This window comes from Streptopelia decaocto (assembly GCF_964273445.1).
Source record: "Streptopelia decaocto genome assembly, chromosome: 5".
Classification (NCBI taxonomy): Eukaryota; Metazoa; Chordata; class Aves; order Columbiformes; family Columbidae; genus Streptopelia; species Streptopelia decaocto.
Genome location: NC_138659.1, coordinates 15,307,301 through 15,328,543, shown reverse-complemented (window position 1 = coordinate 15,328,543; position 21,243 = coordinate 15,307,301). Strand labels below are relative to the sequence as shown.

The 21,243-nt window shown below is 38.4% G+C and overlaps 1 protein-coding gene across 3 annotated transcripts in view; it reads left to right on the top strand.

The window, feature by feature from the left end:
• Positions 1 to 21,243, top strand: part of OSBPL9 (oxysterol binding protein like 9) — a 61,528-nt gene that overhangs the window by 23,220 nt on the left and 17,065 nt on the right. For 2 of the 3 annotated variants that reach the window (XM_082054033.1, XM_082054032.1), the window contains exons 4-8: positions 1,750 to 1,826; positions 12,426 to 12,521; positions 13,786 to 13,833; positions 19,054 to 19,083; positions 19,690 to 19,740. In XM_082054033.1, the coding sequence (XP_081910159.1) occupies positions 1,750 to 1,826; positions 12,426 to 12,521; positions 13,786 to 13,833; positions 19,054 to 19,083; positions 19,690 to 19,740 (302 nt within the window). Of the gene's footprint in view, positions 1 to 1,749; positions 1,827 to 4,517; positions 4,621 to 12,425; positions 12,522 to 13,785; positions 13,834 to 19,053; positions 19,084 to 19,689; positions 19,741 to 21,243 lie in introns of those variants that run through there. The other variant, XM_082054034.1, reaches the window with a different exon arrangement.

Here is a 21,243-nt window from a genome sequence, read left to right as displayed (position 1 = left end):
ATTGGTGTATATATACTGAAATAAACAATGCAATATGTTAATCTGGATATTGATGGAGTTTTCTCTCGTGAGTCTAGAAAAATCTACAGCTTCCTTCTCCTGAAGGCAGGGGGATATAAGAGATTCTTCCGTGGAGTTGTGATTCTCCTTCTCTCATCCCTTCCTCTGGCCAATGAAATACCCTTTGTAGGAATGGATGTGTGAAGAAGTAATAAATAATTTCCTAAAGAAAGGTTTATTTACCATATTTGGAAGACCTATGGTGGTTTTTAGTACGAATGGGTTTGAGCTACAGAATTCCAAAGAATAAAAGCGTTGGAAACATAAGGGTAAGAAAGGGAACACTAGAAACAAAGCATTTTGAGGCGGGAGAGTACATTTCAGTATAATAACTCCATAACAAATAAGTCAGATAGGAATCTTAGTTCTCTGATTCATAATAGGTACCACCTCACTTACGCTTTCCTTGCTTTTAGCAGGCTTCCTGTTTCTTTTAAATACCTTCCACTTAAATAAGGAAATAGAAACAATTGTCAATAACTATTCTAAATCTGTACATGGGCCAGTTTGTTTACAGTCTATTTAACATTTGTGGATTTTTCTTTTCTTTCTTTACCTGGAGTCCACTGACTCTGCTCCCATGTTTTCTAAACACTCTTAGAGCACAGCAAAGGAACTCTTTCGAACTAGCAAATAAAGGTGGCGTGTCTGTATGGGGGCATGGGGGGAAGAAAAGCAGTATTGGGTGGAAGAAAAAAAAAAAAAAGAAAAGCTCTGATAGTTGTGAGTCTGTTTCGATCTGTTCTTCATCCTCATTCTCCAGCTCCTCCCCTCTTCCTTGTCCCCCCAGTCCTGAACCCATCCACTGCCTCCTTTAATCCTCACTTAATATATTGCTATCTTAACTATCACTGTCTGCAATGGAGGAACATAATAATCTTCTTTTGTCATTGCTTCCTGACTTGGACTCTTAATTAAAACTGTATGGTGGTCTGGTGCAGAAGTATGAAAATATTATTGTGTGTATTGTCATTAACATATGATTCAGGTTCTATTCAGTTTTAGAGTAGGGTTGTCTTGAGTTTAAAAAATGTTTGTGATATATTTTAGATTATTCTTTGTGCTTCATTATTCACACTGGTAACTGGTTAGAGTTGGTGTTTGTGCTGTTTTATGAATCCATACCTGAAAGGCTAACTTATTCAAAGTTACGATGTCCATACTGAGGTAGAGTTACTGGATAATTTATTACAGGTTGAACAGCTTCTTGTAACTAAGCAAGTTTAAAAATTACTTAATGAATTGAGGAATGTCTGTGTAAACATTCTGCTCATGCGTGCCCCTGAAGACAGACAAGGGACAGATAAACACAAATAGCAATAATGCAAATCTCTTCTTACATTCATCATATTATTGTATTTATAGTTAGGTTTTTTTATTTGACATAAATGCTACTGAGTCATTAGTAGAAGAAACTTTCTGTCAAAGCACAAAAGCTTTTTGCATGCATGATTATTTAAAACATCTCTCCTGTACCATAGAGTAGATTATCACAATAATGTTACAGAGCTGTAAGAGCACAGATAAAAATAAACAGGATATTAGGACAACTGTAGAATTATGTCATTGGTGACTTAACAAAGATAGTATGGTTTAATTTCCATATTTAGTGAGGACATCAGATCCGTTTGCTTATGGCTTTTAGTATACTGCATATAATTTAACAATATATTTTGTTTGCTTTTTCAGCTCGAGATGCAGATGAGAGAGAGAAGTGGATTCATGCTTTAGAGGACACCATTCTCCGCCATACCCTCCAGCTTCAGGCAAGTTTCACTTTCACTTTTAACTTGTTTTACTTTCTTTTTTCAAAGCAATTAAATGCAATGACATGAATGCTAATGTCAAAGATACCTTATATAACATCTGGTTGTTCTGTGGCCTGTGCTCTCAGACACAGTATGACATCAGTTATAGGTACCTGAGGGTAGGTTTGAGTCTTTCTGTTACTATTTTCTTGTCTTATGAAAAGTCAGTATATGACGTCTTTTTATTAACTCATCTTTTTATTTGGTGGTTCCAGACTGATTGCTGCACATTTAGTTTTTGGGTTGGTTTGGGTTTTTTTGTTAAACTGGTAGTCCTTTTTGGGTCAAGCAGAATGAGACATCTGGAAGCCTGTGGTGTGCTTGTACACCACCTAATTTTGAAATTAAAAGGAGACGGCAGCATTGAACCTCTTTCTGGATGACAGAAATGATGAACAGCTTATGTTTGAATCCACTGTGCAAGATGGATATTGGTAGTTTTCTGGTTCTGAAAACTGATGGTTGGACTGAGGATGGTTCTTAGCACTAGTTCTCTAAGATCAGTTCCTGGCAATGTTCTAGACCTGGACATGTATGTAAGCTTGCTAATACTTTACTTTTGCCTTGGAGAGGAACTCAAACTCTTTATGAAAGAGATTTTCTCATACTTGGTTTGTGCCACAAAGGTGTCTGATGACAGTGCTGAAATCTTAAAACAGATGTTCATTATTTGCGTTGAATAAAGCTTTGATATATTTTTGGAACACAGCAAGAAAATAGAGTGTATCAATGATTGACATTGTATAAAGAAAGATACATTAAAGTCCCTAATATCACAGGAAGAAAAGCGACTTACAAAGATTGATTTAGATGACATTTCCCCATTCTGAAGAGTTAGAACAAGCCTGAATTTATCCCGTCCAACTTTAGGCATTTGCACTATCTCGGTTTACCTTAATTTCCTGTTAGATGGTGGGTTTCAACCTTTTTTGACTCATTGAAGACCACTGCAAATTTTCTAGTGGATAGCAGATCCCTGGATAAAACTTCAAGTTTGACAATCAGCTTTATATCCCTGGTAACATGTCAGGGATATTTTAGAAGTAATCTCTCCATCTGGACACAGTAGCTGACCACAGACTGAAGAACTCTGCTCTGCGGTGGGTGGGAGGAGACAGAGATGACCTAGAGGACAATGAGTGGACTTAGAAGGGCTGAAGTGCTTTCCAAGGGATTCCCCTTTCCCCATCCTCAGCTTGGGGAGAAAAGTGAATATGTTAATGTAAGCAGTTCTGTTGAGGGGCTGAAATTAAATAAAAGGAATCTCTGCAGTTTTCTCCACCTGGGAGACTTTTCCTGGCATTGAGATGCAGGGTACAGAAGGAAAACATGAGAATATACTACATTTTATCAAAATGTACACTTCCACACTCTCTAGAAATTGTGATGGTAGTTTTACTGGCAGACACAGATTTCATGATTGCAGCTGCTAGTGGAGCTGTTTCCCATTACATACCCCATTCACATTCCAGGAGTTCGTTCAGATAAGTAAGGCATATTTAAATAAAGATGCCTAAGTTAGTAATTTTTATAGAGATGTTTGAGGGAATAGTTAAAGATCTGGAACTGATTACTAAGAAACATATGCCCATCCCTCTTAAATATGTTCACCATGGAGCATAACACCTGTGGGCCACTACTGTGTGTTCACTGTTCATTTTCAAGAGCCTTCTCCAATGTGCCATTCATGTAACCCTTTTGTTTCTGAGGCCCCTTATTTTTAGATTAGCTGGAATATTGTTCACTTACACTCCAGTTTAGGAACTGTTAAGGCTCACCATCTTCATTAACGTGAGCTGCTGAGCAGACACTGATTTAAGAATGAAACAAGACTGTACCTCCTTGCAAAATATCTTTTCACGTGTTAGGGAGAAAGGTCTCAGTTACTGGGCGTTCGTGCCTCCCTAGTGGGATGTGCAGGCAGAGAAGAAGCTCTCTACAACTGCCTGAAAGGAGGTTATAGAATGGACGGTGTTGGGCTCTTCTCCCAGGTAGCAAATCATAAGACAAGAGGAAGTGGCCTCAAGTTGCACCAGGGAAGGTTCAGATTGGATATTAGGAAACATTTGTTCACAGAAAGGGTTTTGAAGCACTAGGACAGGCTGCCCAGGCTGTGGTGGAGTCACCATCCCTGGAGAGGTTTAAAAGACATGTAGATGAGGCTCGTAGGGACATGGTTTAGTGTCAGAGTTAGGTTATGGTTGGACTCGATTATCTTAAGAGTCTCTTTCAACCAAAATGATTCTATGATTCTGTGGAGCCCGGGCTGAAGTGACAGAGGCTGCTCGCAGGGCCGGGTGTCTCTCTGAGTAGAACCCTCTCAGTGCCTCCCGATAGCGGCCGGGTCCCGCTGGGCGTTCCGATCGTGCTCTCCACTCCGCCGCGGGGTGAGCCCGGGCCGGCTCAGAGCGCAGCGCCGCCCGCCCGGCTTCCCAGGGGCTTTTGTGCAGGCGAGGGGACGCGCGGCCCTGAGCCCGCCGCGGCCTCCGTGCGGCTGCCCGCCCCGCTCCCGGGCTGTCCCCGCGCCATGACCGCCATTCTCCAGAGGGAGAGACGCGACACGCCCCGCCCGCTCGCCAATTGGCAGCCGCCTTATTCGTGATGCGAGCTGTGGGGCCGCGGCCGGGGGGGCTGTTCCCTTCCCCGCCCCGCCGCTCCCTCCGCCGGAGGCGGTGCTGCCGGGGCCCGGCGGGCGGGCAGCCAGCCCCGCCGCTCCGCACGCCTCGCCGCCCCGCGCGGAGCAATGGCCGGTGTGAGTACGGGGACGGGAAGGGCGGGGGAGCAGGTGGCAGGGCCGCCAAGTGTCCCCTTTGGGGCAGGTCCGCAGCCCCGCGGCGCCTCCCTGACTGGAAGCCGAGCGCTCCCTCCTCCCCGCGGCGGCTGAGCGGCTCTGGCCGCTGCTCTGCCCTGCCCGGGAGGGCGCTTGGGGCAGCCACGGGGAGCGGGGGCTCTGCGGGGAAGGCGGGCACGGGGTGGCTTTGGGTCCCCTCCGGGGATGGCTTGGGGTCCCCGCCGGAGCGCCGCGGGTTGTGCGTGCCTGGAAGGAGGTTCGCGTCCGCTCACAAGAGCCCGTTGTATACAAACACGCCGTGGCTTCAGTTAACATTTAAAGACAAAACGCCACTTAATGCACTTGATGTTCTTTTGCTTTCCTTTTCATTTGGACAATAAACTCAAATGGTTCTTTGGGATGATTATTGGCTCAACGGGTATATGTGGGGGCTTGAGTGCGGTAGCAGAGATTATTTTCTGTAAGGGTATTTTCTTAGGTTCTTAATTTCTGAGACAAACAGAAACATGTGGTTATCTGTCATATAAAACCTTTGTGCATCTGTTTTGTCCAAAACGATATATCTTTTCTGAGTATCTTTTCAGATTTTCATTCCACTTTCAGTCTACCTGTTCTGTTACTGGAATGTTCAAGTTGACAAGTCAGGATTTGATTAAGTTTTCTTCATGGTGTCAAGCGTGTCTGCTAGATGTGAGAAAGTGCACTGAAACCTAGATAGTTTGTGTATTTTGTGAATCAAATCAGAAAGGATTAATGCAGGGTGGAGAGGTTAAGTGATGTCTGGGTGTTCTGTAGTCTGATTAGTCTTGCTAATTTTATTTTTACCTAAATGTCCTACTGTGTTGTCCTTCAGTCTTTATAATGGAAGTGTTTTTGAAACAGTTAAAAATAATTACACGCACTTCCTCCCTCCCTTCTGCAACCTAAACTTGCAAGAATGAGCTACAATCAAGGAACTGAGGAAGACTGAGTCATAAATATATAGAATGAGTAAAGGGGTCCCAGCTGTCCAGAGGGCTGACAATTAGTAATGTTATATTCAATGAAACACTTGTAATCTAATTTCTCCGAACGTTGAAACTGAATTTTGTTGTTCTGCTTGCTGTGTTTTTGTATGTTCTTATGTCAAAGGCATTACTAAAAACATGCCTAGTTCTTCTGGTGTTAGCCTTGTCTGTTGAAAAGTCCTTGAACAGTAGTGGTGTGATAGTATTGGAAGTACCGTTCTGAACCCACCAGTGTTTATCCCCTTACCCCTCCCAAGATGATGTTGTGGCATTCCGAGATCAGTGGCAGCACATCAGTTGCCTCATACCCACAAGAGATAAGGGGAAGGGTGTGCATGGGGTGAGGGTTAATTGTGGCTTAGGTTTCTTGTTTGTCTGGGCAGAGGTAGGAGGGTGATAAGTTATCTCAAGTTTTCTTTTGTTCCTCAGCAGCATCTTATGTCCACCAGCAATCCCATCCAGAGAGGAAGTGCTTCTAGTCTTCTTTGGCATAAGTGTCCTGCTTTACTCATCTGTCTTTCAAGTGGCACCTTGATGCTACATGTATTTTCTGGCTCTGGAATTCTCACACCACTCGAAGATAACTCATCTCTTTTAGGTCAACAGCAACACAGTAACTTTAGTTTTTGATCTGAAAAGTGCAAGACCACTGTTAAAATATGAATCTACCTAAAAAAAAAAAATGTAAGTACACTGTTCTCAGGCCTTAAAGGAATTAAGTAAAATAATAAATTTAAAAATTCTAGATGCCTGGACATGTGCTTGTGTTCTGGTAGTGTTAGGGTCTTGTCTATAGGAGTCATGCTCACCCTGAACTGAAGGGATAAGCTTTGCTCCCCCTTCTTCCCCCTGTTAGAGAAAGCTTTCACACACATTCTTGCCTTACATCCCATGTCTTGGAATAATGGACTTTTCCCTTCTGCCATTCTAGTGCTGCTAGAGCATCTTGGCGTCTTAAAGTGGTGACTAAAGAGGCTGTTGGGAACTGTGTAAAAAGACAACTACCTACCTACTTGATCTAATAAATAAATAAAAATATAAACCTGAAACTTTTGTATTCTACAAATAAGATGTTTTTTGTGCTTTCTGAGTAGATAAGACAGTGATAATGCACAATAGAGAGTTTTTAAATACTTGTAAGCTATGAAGGATTTCGTGCTCAAACTTCTGAAAATTCTTCAGGTAATGCCCCAAAATATTTCAGCTTCTAAGTAGACTCAGTGTAGAGACACAGGAACTGAAATGACTGTCAGTACAAAGCTGGGCTGTTTCTTACCACCATAAAAGTGAAATAAATAAAATAATAATAATAAAAGCTCTGTAGCTTGATATCTCCATAATTTAAACAAGATGTTTACTTCCTAAGTAGCAAATATTAGAGTAAGAAAACTATATTCTAAGGAGTGGATCTGAGATGGTTGCTGTGAAGAGTGATACAATGGCTTAAATACTAAGTTACACGTCGGTTTGACCAGCACTGAAGAGCTGGTACCACTGCTGGCAGGAGTCGCGTCTCACTTCTTTCTCCCTGAGAAAGGGAAGCAGCAGTGCCGCAAGAGTAGCTGAATTTGGAACTGGATTCAGAACTGGCCCAAATTGAAACTACTTTTCCTGCTGCCCTCCCTGTCCAAGTTTAGTTTTAACTGGGATTGGTTTCCACATTGAGTTGATTATTTGGCAAGGTAAATGTTTATGCTGACTCAAAGAGCAGAGTAAGGGTGAGAATAAACAACAGGGGAACTGCTTGGTTTGTGGTTCCCTTGTGCCTGTGTAAAGTGTTTGTGAAACTGTTGCTAGTAGCAGTTCACATAGTATCACATTAACCAGGATTTTGGTGACCTTTCTAAAGCTGCCAGCAAGAGAGAAAGAGTAAAACTTTCTTATAAGTTTCTCGTAGGTATGTTATATTGTTACTCACTGGCATTCCAACACTGTTTCTGATGAGGTTCTTTTGGATTAAGTGTATATCCAATCTAGATGTGTTTCAAGTGTTGGTGGAAGGGCATAGAGTTATTAGACATGCTGCCCTTTTCCAGGTTTTGCTAACAAAGTACCTATGATAGGGAATAAGCACCTTAGTGCATGTGCCTTATCTACACCCATAATATATTATCTAGGTAAATGGATGAGAGTCTAGGATATACTTAGTATTTGTGAGGTTTCAGAATTGTAACCTGTGCTTTAAACACAGATTTTTTACATCTGTGTGTAAATCCTTCTGTTTTTTGAACTCTATTTTCCTAGAAGACCTGATAATATCTGTAGCTACACAGTCTTTGCTAAGCATTTGGTGTTTCACAAAGCAGAAATACTTCCCCTCCATCCCTGAAGTGCAGTATTCTGACTGTTTGGAAGGCCTTGCAGAAAGTCATACATTTGTTTTTAAACTTGAGACATTCACATTTTGAGCTTTAAATATTGCTTAAAAATCTAGCAGAAGAAAAAATATGGTTGTCTTAGCCACAAATAAAAAGACAAGAAGGTGCCACTGTTTAGCAGCTTACTAGTCTATTTGTTGTTTTACTCTAGTTTTCTGTCAGTGGTTCTTACAGGCCATGTCATACTGGATAGAATCAAACATGCTGTAGGGAGGGCGTATGTTCTGGAGAGGTATTGTAGATGGAGTGAAAACACTCCTATTCACTTCTTTAAACTAACTTCCACAAGATTTTTTTGGTTGGACTTGGAATCCTAATTAGATGGAGAATACAGCATAAGTATCTTCAAAAAGATAATGAAGTCCGCTCTGTACAGCTTTCTCTTTTCATCCCCCAGTAAAGTGATTCTACATGAACAGCTCTTGTCAAGTCTTTCCTGTTGCCTCTACCTTGTTCTTTGTTTCCCTGCCTTCATTACTCTTCCTTCTCCACAGAGGTCATTGTTGTAATGCTTTTATTTGAGAAATAAATTTGAATTTTTTCTGGTATGTTTCTTCCAGTGATGATGCAATCTCTTCATCCCATCCTAGTTTGAAAGAACTAGTTTAAATTAGGCTAGAATTACTTCTCAGCATGGACAAGTTTTGAATACAAATGCATTAGTGATATGCGTAACTTCTAATCTGGAGGACAAGTAAAAAACATAGAAACTCCCTTGGTGCTAGAAGTTCTGTAATGGAAATAAGGCTCATAAGATGTATTTTTAATTGGTGTATGTTTTGTCACCCTCCTGTTTAACCTCTCCAAAAATAGGGTTGTGTACAAAGGGAACAATTTTGCAGGGCGTCCTGAAGGGGACATTCCAGAAGTTGTAGGAGGGAGGAAGGGGTGAGGGAAAGAATGCTGTGTTACCTTTTTCTCTTTTCTCTAGAGCTGTTATCAAATATGAGTTTCTTTGTGAGGAGGAGTCAGATACCAAATGTATTGTTTTGAGAGGTGGTGGGCAGACTAGAAGTTCTATAAATTTTTTATTTCTGCAGATATTTCATCTGATAATATAACTGATAATTCCTTAAAACCTGCATGAACACAGAGTAGTTGTTATATGAAGGAAATAAAGTACACCTACCAATAGTTCTGGTTATTCAGTGGATAACCAGGTTATATTACTTTGGACTGGTACTGACAGTAGGATAGAATCAATGTATTTCTGAAGATCTAAAATAGTCTGGGTTGTTATTTTTGGTAAGTTGAAGATACTTATTTTAGAATCGCAGCGTAACTTCAGCTAGAGGAGACCTCTGGAAGTCACCTGGTCTGAGCGCCTTCTCATTGTGAGACCAACTTGTATGTTAGACCAGGTTATCTGGGCTCAAATCCAGTTGAGTTTTGAACTCTGCCCTCGGAGGGTGGACGTTCAACAATATCTGCAGGCAACCTCTTTTATCAGCCCATGAATAGGTGAGCAGCATATAATGCAAATTCCTGGTAAAAATTTCATTGGCAGTTCAGATGTACAGTTTCCTAATTTATATGTTTAACAAGATGTTAAATGCCATTCCATTGACTCTGCTCAGCCCTTTCTTTTGAAGCCTCATTTCTTACATGGCAGGGGAGGGAAGAAAGAGGAAGGGTCCCCTTTTTTCCTCTATTGTGTCTTTGGGTGACCACATAATGAAGAAATAAGGATTTTTTTTTAGTGTAAATCTATGTTTTGTGTATCTGTTGTTTCTAAATTAGTCCTGGGTTTGAAATATTTATTGTTTTCTATTTATACAGTGCTTTTTCTCTGTTCTCAATGGTTTTAACTTTCCAGTTATCTTCTGGTTTTCAATTTTAAAATAATGTGAGAAATTAAGATGATGAACCTAATCTCATATAACACAGACTAAGTACATTTGCTCAGTAGCTTATGAAATTTAATCTAAACTGTCTTTATACAAACCAAGAGCAAACTAGTGAAGTGCTACAGCTTTAAGTACCTGTGTTTCTTTTCAAAATTATTTTCGTGTCTGATTTCTGTGCTCTGTCAGTTTGACTCTATACTTGGGTGTATGGCTTTCTCTTTACATTGATTGAAGTTTTAACTTTCTAATAGAACTTAGGTCCCAGTTTTCACTCTGTTTGATGTTGATGGCCGCTCAGTTGTAACACTAAATGTTTTAATCAGCTTTTCTGTTAGTGCTAAGAAGCTGAAATTTAAGAATGGCTCTTTATCTTTAAGCCACCACTAAAAATACCAGATTGTTACATATTACTAGTCAGAGACTGATGACTGAAATAAAAATCAGTATTTTGATGCAGTGTACAGATAACTTCCACCATAAAATATGTTTCTGCATACAGTATCCTTAGCAGAAATTTTCTGCATAGTTCATGCAGTTTTGATATGTGAAACCTGACCTCCAGAGTTCTTTAGCTGGACATACCAGACCATTTACACAAGTGATAGTGTTGGCTGCGCTCTGTGCAGACAATTCTGTTTTCAACAAGGAAATGGAATACTAATTTAATACATCTTCATATCTAGTTTGAGTGTAATTTAAACTTCACTAGTTTAAGGGAGTAGCAAAAGTTTCTTGGTTGAGAGGACTCTCCCTTCTGTCTGTTAGTTTCTTTTTGATAACTTTTTTACACTGGGTGCTTTTTGTCTTTTCTTAATTTCTTGGCCTAGTCAAAATGGTTGGTTTCTTCTCTTCACCTTCCTCCTCCTTGTTTCTAAACACTATTTCTAAATTTGTCCGGTGTGGACTGTCTGCTATAGGCTAGAGGTTTACAAACTAGTCTGTATGGATAGATTTACTCATGTAGAACTGTTGTCAAGATCTGGGTGTTATTATGCAGCATAGTTTCAGATTTGGCAAATGAATAAAGAATAATATCTTCTCTGGTCAGTAGATGGCTTTTAGTTTTAGGGTGTGCACGATACTGTGCATACAGCTTGACAGACATGACTAAAGTAAGAGCAAGTCATTCCTCTATTGCACACAAGTGTTCACGCCTCTGAAGAGCCTTCAATAAAGTTCTTAATATGATGGCCCATTATCGTACAAAAAATGAAAGAAACTATCTGTGCTGACAAAGCAAACCATGTCAAAGAAAACATTATGCTAAATGTGACATTTTATAAATATGGATTGCTCATCTTCCCCCGTAGAAAATGGCTTTTCCCACTGGCTGATCTTTACACATTCAGGCTCTTCAGATTCTCAGCAGTTGGAACAGCACAGCTGATGGTTTTGTAAGAGTTTGGAGTGAAGACACCATATTTTAGATCAGTGTGAATGCAGCTGAAAGTGTTTAGGTTTGTAGGAAAGTCTTGTTGCTGCTGTGGTGTTCTCAGGATTATGTTTCTCCTGTAACTGATGTTTGCTTCTTTGTGCTTTATGGTTTTTTTTTTCCACCTGCATATTTAACTTTCATTCTACTATTTTTTTAGGCTGGGAGTGCTTCAGTATTTGTTTTGCAGTTCTGCTTACATTAAAGTTGTTGTATAAATAAACCTGAAGTGTGTTTACATAACATATGTGCATGAAGTCAGAAATAATCAATTTTGAAGAATCCTGTCTCTTTTCTTTCCTGTAATTAAAGATGTGGTAACCCAGAGGGAGTTTGTTCAGGTCTTTAATACATAGTTTATCAGTTTAAAGGTAGGGATTATGTTATATGCAGAAGTGTGCTTTGACTCTTACATTACTAAGGGAAGCAAATTTGCAAGCAAGAAAATACAAAAGTAGTCATTTTCGAGGCACTGATACTTTGTCCTTGTTGGCATACGTGCAACAAAATGTAAGATATCAACTATAGTGGCGTGGCAAGGATGCAAATCCCTATAGCTGTAAAGGAAGTAGGGCAACCACGAATAAGAATTTTGAATTTTTCAGCTCAAAGATATGTCCATATTTATGAAGAGATTTAGCACTTGTTAGTTCAGTTCTCAGCTAAGAAGCTGTGCATTGAGTAACATTGTTTGAAGTGTGAACAGTCATCCAACGGGATATAGTTTTGTTGTCTTAACTGAGATGTAAGAACATGGAATTGAAGACAGTCTTCAGAAAAAAACTTGAATTCTCCTTTATATTTTCCAAAGAGACTTTAATTAGTGTAATTTAAGGGGATTTGTTCAATTACGAGTAATGAAATACTCGTGTGTGATGATTATACCCCCACTGAAAATGTGTGGCAATTTACTGTTACTGATTTAGCTGCAAAGAGAAGACAAATGTGTTCAGCTGTGTGCTTGTGTTTGCACATGACAGGGTGAGAGCCAAGGCAACATTTTATCAGTCGGTTGACAGGCAAAACCATATTTTTGTTACCTTTTTTCCTCCTCTGAAACTCTAATTAGATATTTGAATGTCATTTATTTGTTTATATCTAGGGTGTGGATTCAGGATTTGTTCCCAGCGTTCATGATTTTGACAAAAAACTCACCGAGGCTGATGCTTACTTACAGATCTTGATAGACCAGTTGAAGGTATGGTAACTTAACTGGTGTATTTACTGTCTTGAAAGTCAGTTTGTCAGTGTGGACTTCAAGGTCTGGCTGAAAGGAAGCTCAACAGAATGACAGAGTTATGTTTTATGCTTGCCACATGTTCTGGTAAATGTGGGTTGCAGAGAGAGCTCATCTGGCCGACTGTGAAGGAGAGAAAACATACCTTTTTTACATATGAAATCTGCTGACGGTACAATTTTATTTTCTCTTTCTCACTGGCTTAGGGTGATATATATGTTCTAACTACTTCTGAAATAAAGAGATTTTTACTAGAAGTATAAAAATTAAAAGTTAAATGCTAAGGGCTGAAATAAGCTGAAAATGGCTTTCTCTTATAACAGAACTCGGGATTGAGTTAAAAAATTAGAATAACTCAAACAGATTCTATAAAATGGTTTACGATGACTGAAACATTCTTTTGCATGTATAGCTTAATGTAAATGGCACAGATAAGTTTAATTTTAAAATGTAATTAAGTCATTGTCTTGCTCATGGTATTTTAGAAATTATCTTGAAAATTTTGTCAAGTAATATGTAACTACAGTTGCAGATAGTTCCAGACTTTGTTGCAGTAGTGATAGATAATCTGCTCTTTGTCCTTGAGTGAAAACATTCTGTAGAAAGTTTGTACAAATACAGTTCTTTTGCACTTTGTATGTGTATTTGAAGAGTAGATGGGAAGGTGAGGAATGATGGAGTTACATCTCTCAGTACTCACATTATTGAGAAAAACAGTTTTTGCTGCTGGTTAGGACACTTTTCCCATGACTCAGCAGGTTAAAATTGCTGTTCAGAATTGCTTCAGTTCTGCTGGTTTGGATTTTTTTTTTTTTTTTTTTTAATTCTGATATAATGGGCAAGTATTGCATGGAGGATATTCAGCAAAAAATCAGTTGCAGAGAGGGGGAAGAGCATATCAACACAAATGGAGGTAGGCAAAAGAGCCAAAATTTAAAGCTAAGCTGCAAAGACTTGATCAGGAGTTACCTTTGTCTCCCACACCAGAGCCATCTACCACACTTCACTGAAGGTATTTAAGTCTTTACACCTTCTAATTGTGATTTCAGGCTGAGGGGACAAGGTATAGGAATTAATAATGAAAGAAGAGTGAATCTGAGGATGGACAGAGACCAAGATTACAGTCTTATTAAATGCTTTGGGGCTTGAAAATTTGGTGTTTCTAGCTGATAATATTTGAAAAAATAACACTTCCAGTATTTTCACAAGTATCTCTTTCTTTTAGCTCTTCGATGAAAAACTCCAGAACTGCAAAGACGATGAACAGAGAAAAGCAAGTACATTTTGTCTTAAATATTGCTTATTTTGCTTAACTGGATGGCTTCGTGCATCAATTGCTATAGTCTATAGAGATTTAAAGTACAGTTGAAATCCGTCAAGTTGTCAAAATCAGTTAAAGCAATGTGAATAACTAATTGCATTATTTGTGTTGTGAATAGGTTGCAAACGGTATTTTTAGTAATACTGGATGTTGTAACATTAAAAAAGGTTTCAGTTTGTAGGAAATTACTCCTCTGTCATCCAACTGTCAAAAACATTTTTAACTTAAGTTTTATGTTTTTTTAATATTTAACAAGGATGAGTGTTTAATGTTTGCAGGAATAGCAAAGCTATTCTGAAGGGAAAAAATAATACTAAGAATCCTGTATTTCACATAATCTAATCTGCATCGTGAGTAGTTCTGTGACTGGCATGCTGAATGTTGGAAGTCTGAGAATATCATAATTCATCCACCTTAGGCAAGGATGTCAAAAATGTAACTTGCTGTGTGGGGAGCACTACTTTTCTAGCGAGGTTGTAATTCGCTTAAGTGTTGTGGAGTTTTTTGCACCCCCTCCTGTTTCATTTCCAAGTCAAGTTTGTAGGTCAGAGCTGAGTCTCTGTGTTTAAGAAAGGCTGGCACGTACCTTCGGTGATGTGGCTTTGGCAGAAACTAGCATGCTGCCTTTTACACGAATTTGTGTGCTGTGGATGGGAGATTTAATGTTTCCTTATGAAAGGTTTGTTACTGAGGAGTTCCTTTTATTTTCAGTAAACACATTAATTTCAACATCATAAAGTAGTGATGGACTTCATCCTAGTTCCCTTCCTCCAGTTTCAGTTGTGAAAAACAAGCTGATGTTCTCTCGGTGTTTGATTTCAGTTTTGAACACAGTTTGCTTTCTGTGATTAGTTTACTGCTTTGTAATGGCTGTGACCTTTCATGTGTTATCCATCTTGTTTGATGTGTTATGTGATGTCTTAAGGACTTCACAAGTGATGGTCTTTCTGGAGTTTTTTTGCATGTACAAGCTTTTAAAATAACTTTGAAGTACTGATGTTCTTTGTATAAGTGTGTTTAATCTGTAGACAACTGACCGAAAGAGCAAGATCTGAAGATTTTGTATTTCTCCTTCCGTGCTTCTTACTAGGAAGAGTTGTCCTTCAATTTTGACCTCTCTCCAGATGCTACTTTGCAGATCAGGCAGTACTTTCTTTTTCCCTGTGACAGTGCTTCTAGTCCCTGGAGACTTTCCTCATGCTGTGCTGATTTCTTTCTCTATCTCCGCAAGGTATCTACAGAACAGACAGATTGGCTTTAGAGAGAAAGCAGGAGGCTTGTTTAGAAGAGGTCAGCTTCCTCCAGTTTTAAATCTTGATGAGTGTTGCTATTAGTATAGATTCCATTTATTCTCTATTAAAAATGAAAAAGACTCGGCAAAGCACTTTTTGATCATGTCTCTTCCTGTACTAAAGCAGCTAAGAGGTTTTTTGATACTGTATTTAGCAGTTTTCCTTTTTGTTTATGTTCAGTATCGGAATATGAGCTGAGTGTAACCTGCAGCATGCTTCCATCCAACCCAGAGTTTGTTCCTCTCAGGAAGCAAGATTTGTTTATTTGAGTGTTATGTGCTTCCCAATTAGCTGAGTGCTGTTTTCTGCAACTGTTTATGGCCAGGCATTTAAGACATGAGCTTCTGTTTTTGCAAGCATATGGAGCACTGGATGAGCTGGTTCTTAGTTTACAGAATATTTTCTTTTGAAGGTGATGGTATATGGTATAGGTGTTCTGAGATTCTTCAAGGTCTCTTGCATATGTTCGTTCTGACACATGGTAATCTGTTGAACTTGGAAGAAAGCGCAGATACAGACTTAATGAATTTGAAGACTGAGAAATATTGCGATTATCATTAATTCCCTGTGTTACATCGATACTCCTGGCAGAACTACAACTAGCAATGTATAGCTGGTTCATACTGTCTATACCATAACTAGCAGTGCTACCAGTTTTGCTGAATCTACTGATGGAGTACAATGTATATATACCATTATGTTGGAAATAAAAGAAGGTGTGTGATCAGAGGGTGCTGGCATTTCAAGGTGAAGACAAGCTAGGGCCTTGCTTTCTTGCAGTGTTAGCAAGAGATTGGTGAGAACTTGAAGCTGACTTTTCTGTGCACTTTTGTGAAACTGTCCTGACCATACGTATGAGGGAAAATAAAACCATAAGCATTCAAGAGTATCAGAAGAGCAAAGAGGTGTATATTTGGCAGACTGGAACAAAGCTGACATCACTTAACAAGATTTTGGAGGGAAGTGTAGCCTGCTTAAGCTCCTTGGTTCACAACGAGTACATTCTGTGGAGTAAACCCAAGGCTGAGCACATGGATTCAGGAGCTGGCTGCCCCTGCTGCCTCTCATTGCTGGACGAGCTGATCACTCTGTACTCACATGGTTGTTGAATGAGGCAAAAATCATCTTCTATGAAATAAAATTAGCTTTCTATTGGCTCTCCACTGGCTTAATAAAAAAATAGGATGTCACGGAGGTGCAAATAGATGGAGTAGTTTCAGCAGCAGTTTGCAATTTGGTTAGATTAGATATAGCTTGTGGCTGCATTCTGCAAATCTAAGTCTGCAGGAAATTGATGTTTCATTCAAAAATATGTGTATTCATTACCTAAAACTAGGGAAACTATCATATTAAAATTTTATCTTCATCAGTTTTCAAAGAGTAGGGATGTTGAAGAGAGAAAATTTTGATAACTTTTAGTAGTAAATTATAGATTGATTTTATTTTTATTGGTAATGTTTTTTTATTTTCAACGTACCTCTTTGATTTCCCTTACAACTTTGTATTTTCTAATTTATCTCTATTCCTTACTTTAATGCAAGCTTATTCTAAGTTTAAACAAAAGACAATAATAAATTTACAAGGATTGCAGCAGCATGTGTACCTAACAATGTGGTTCTGTACAGCTGATGAGACGAGATATAAGCATTCTCCTAACTTCTCCAAACCAATCGCTCTTGTAAGCCTGATAAATTTGAGTGGTATTGTCACAAGGTATCATTCACATTTTTGATTGGGTTTTTTGTTGTGTTGTTGTTGTTGGTTTTGTTGTTGTTGTTTTGGTTTTTTCCTCTGTAGTGTCATATCTATCGTACGTTTGCATAAGATCTTACAGGGGGCGAGTTCAGACTTTATTTTATGGCTGCTTATATCATCATTCTAGAATAACATGTTGCTCATAAAAATCCAGAGACTTTCATGTCGGTGGTTGCTTTGCCCTGAATACCAGGGCTGATGCTCTTTAGAAGGGTCTTCCCAGGGACTGAGTCTGTCTGACTTGCCTGTATTTATTCTCATAATTTTGTGTAAGTTTTTAAAGACAGTATTCCAGTTCCCTGTACTGTATTCTTGCAAGGTAGCCATACAGCACAAATGTGAAAAATATTGAATTAATGTGTTCTGTTACTAAAGTTGGCCAGCTCACAAATAATTCATTTCCACAGAGGAAAATATTGCGATTGTATAATTTGTGGATAGGCCTTGGAAACCAGGTGTCCTGAGGTTTTTCTCATTTCAGATCTTCAGTGTGATCTTGGACAAATTCCCTTTTTTTTTTTTTTTTTTTTTCTGTACCTATGTGTGAGAATAGCAATATCTTAATCTACTGTTTGGAAAATTACAGATGGCTAGGGGGAAAACAGTGTGACTGAATTACAGTATATGGCTTGACATCACTGTCAGATTTTCAGCAAATATTGTATCAGTGAAGGGAATGAGATACTAAGTTACTTGGTGTGTAAATACTCAATAGCACATTGGGGAAAAAATACGTAAAGAATAATCAAAAGTGCTGACAGCTGCCTACAGTTGGCTGTAAAGCTTTGAGGCAGAATGATTTATTTCAGCTGCATAATCTTTCATCTGACAAGATCTGGATGTTTGGGTACATTGCCTATTCTGTTTTGCTGCTAAAAGGCTCAAAACTTCACCACTGTCATACTTAAATGTTTTTTTCAAAATGTGTTCATAAAGTTTGGACTGGAAGTATAGTAGAGACATGAATAAGAAGACGAATGAATTTTTAGCTGTTGGCATATTTCTCTGCTAGTAGCAGAAGTAAATATTTTATAAAGTTGTGATATAACATGCCTGATATGCTACTTCATAGATCAGCATGGTCCAGTCTTTCCAGTGGAAAAGACTGGGGCTGGGTGCTATTAGGCCGCCTCTTGCCAATTAATCATGAAGAAAATCTATAGCATCCTTTGAATAGTATAGAGAGAAAAAAGCATAACTGAAAAAAAAATTCCCCAGGTATTGGCTGAGAAGCCATCAGTGCATTTTTATTTTTTTTGTTTAAATCCACAAGCTGAGACTATTCATTTCTGTAGATCTAGAGGTGCGTGATGCTCTCTTACAGTGTAGAATTGGGTTTGCAGTGCTGTGTGAGGAAAAAATGTCCCTTTACACACTTCTGTTATTCAAGATTCATAAAGGCTGTGACTCAAGTCACATGAGACTCATATTAATCAAAACAAAGAGGTCCTGTAATTGAATTCGTAGAGGTTCAGCGCCGAGACCAATTTAATAATTTTGCCTTCTGCAGACAGAGCCAAGGACATCAACAGGATGCATATGCCTCTTAGGTTGTGCTTCTGTGTAAAGCGGCATGCAGATGCCTTTTGCATGCCTGAAGTGCAATTCCACACAGGAAATCCTTAAGAACCAGTGTTTCTAGATAAAATTAAGTAGGCAGATTTCCAGATGCACTTTCACTGGAGGCTTGGAAAGAGCAGAAACATGTGTGCACTGTTATTTTCCATGATTTTTTTTTAACTTTGCTTAAGTGCATATGTTTATTGTACTTGGATGATGGTAATTTCAGGTAATATTGTTTGTTGGAATGTTCCACCATTCGGTACCCTTTGTATCGTATGTTGGTTTTGATTGTGCTGTGTAAAACCAAAGTGTAGACTGGGTAAATATGCATAATGTCACTGATCAAAAATTCCTTATTTTGTCACCTTTAAGCTTTACTTGTCAGTTTGACTTCTGTCTTGTCCATTACAAAATTAAAATTGTGTTTATACAGAAACAGTCTTTAGCACATAGGTTGCTTTTTTTTCTCCTATGTCAACTTAAAATGTAGTGTTCATACATTATTTAGGTCAAACTAGATGCTGGAAGAGCTGTATTTAACCATACTATTTTTATTTTACAGAAAATTGAAAGTCTCAAAGAAACAACCAGTGTAAGTCTATTTAATTTTTATATCTATGATATACAGATTCTGAAATTCACCTTATTTTCTTGAGAAAGTTTGTAAAGCTTTTTGCAGAAAAGTGGGAGTCCATACGAGGTCCAACCGTGTGATGGCAGAGGCAGCCTGGTTCTGGTGCTGTATTCCGATTTATGTCCGATTTATGGAATCATAAAATCATAGAACAGTTGAGGTAGAAAGGAACTCTGAAGGTCTGTAGCCCAGTCCCATGCTCAGAGCACAGAGCAGGTTGCCAAGGACCAAATCTAGTTATTGTGAGTAACTCTAAGGATGGAGGCTCTACAGCCTCTCTGGGAAATCTGTTCCAGTGTTTAAGCATCCATAGAATAAAAGAGAGATTTCTTATGTGTAAGATGAATTTCCTCTATTTCAATATATGGCCATTGCCTGTTGTCCTGTGTGTTGTCTCTGGAAAACAGAGGGGGGGAAGGGACAGTAAGGGTTCTACAGAAGTGAGTGTCCATTTAGTTCTCACCCAATATTTCAGTTCATATTCTGTGTAATAATAAAAATACTTGTAAATACCAAATATTATAGTAACACAAGGTATTTTTTCTGTTATTTTTGTTTTCTTAGAGCATGGTAGAATCAATAAAACACTGCATTGTGTTGCTACAGATTGCTAAAGTAAGTACACTGTAAATATTTTGAATTTTAATTATATTAATTAAAATTTAATTATTAATCTGTGTGAAAACAATTGAAATCTAAACATGCTTTCTGCATGATCCAGGAGATATATAGACAGATGTAAATGGTATAAATTGATTTATGCTGCTATTTTAGTGAAGCTTCTGAAGTACTGAGTTCCATAGCAGTCAGTCCTGTTAATATTCACGGTAACAGTTGTGTTGATAACAAAGCTTTGATTTTGAGCTAAACTTTATTTTGCCGAGTTTGCTATTAAACTAAATAAGAACACCAACAAACGTAAGGGTGACAGAATAGAAACTTAACAAAACCCTTATTTCTGCTTCATTTAAGAGTGTGGCTAACATAAATAGAAAAAGGGAAGGGTGTGATGCTAATAACCTAAGTTGGTTTTACAAGGTTTTTAATAGGTCTAAAGTTCATGATGACGTTGGAAATTCTTGAAGTAAGAATTGTTTTATTTGGGTATGCAATATGGGTAATGCACTTATGCTTTTCACTGAAATATTTTGTTACTTTTTAAACTTTAGTGAGATTTGGGGCGGGGTTTTTTTAGAGTACTATATTTAGGATATGTTAGTTACAGGCTGCTGATTTGTAACTTGAAACCAAAGTGAAGGAAGACGGTGTTTTTCAAACAAATTAATTTATGGTACTGTCAGAACATAATGCTGAATTTAATGAATTCTGATTTATTCAGAAATAGGCTTAAGTTATTCAGGTTTTTTCTCGAGTCTAGATAATTTTTCTTTTTGTAGCTTTCAAAACAATACTGCTCTTTGTCGTCATTCTAGATGCTTGATACATTGTGAAAAATTTCGCGGCCAGTGAAAACTGAAGTATTTAGAACCTTGTAGGATCAGCAGTTATTCACTAGAAGGCTCAGTGCATATTGGGTGAAATTCAAATTTCAGTCAATAGCTTAAAAATTCTGAAGAAAAGATGCATTAGTTAACGGGTTTATATAAAACCAAAACCATTTTGCAAGTAGTAAGATACATTGAAAGAGTTTTGTGCCACATGATTCCAGAGCTAGAACAGTCTCTATTTAACATGCAGTGATACTATTTGAATAACTCACTGTCGCGGCAGTGAGAAAAGCCTTGTCAGTACTTCATAATTTGCTGTTGTTTAGTACTGGGTGTATTTAGAATTGTTTTGGTACAGTGAAACCAGTAGACTGTATTGTCATTCTTTGGGGATTTGGTAGAGTCAATTGTAGATAGATGAGATGGCAATGTGCTGGTTTTCTTACCCTGCTGTGTGTGACTTGCTGTATTAAGGTAGCACTTAGAGAAACCCTGTGCAAAGAATGACTTGCTCATTAGTGTATAAGTGTATTTAATAGGTGTTATTTTCAGAGGTTTAATTCCTATGAAATGTTGTTCTTTTCTTATAAGCTCTGCTATGTAATTAGCAAATCTGAAAGAGCAGAATTATAATCTGCTTCTCAGGTTCTTGCTCAAAGCTGGTAATAGG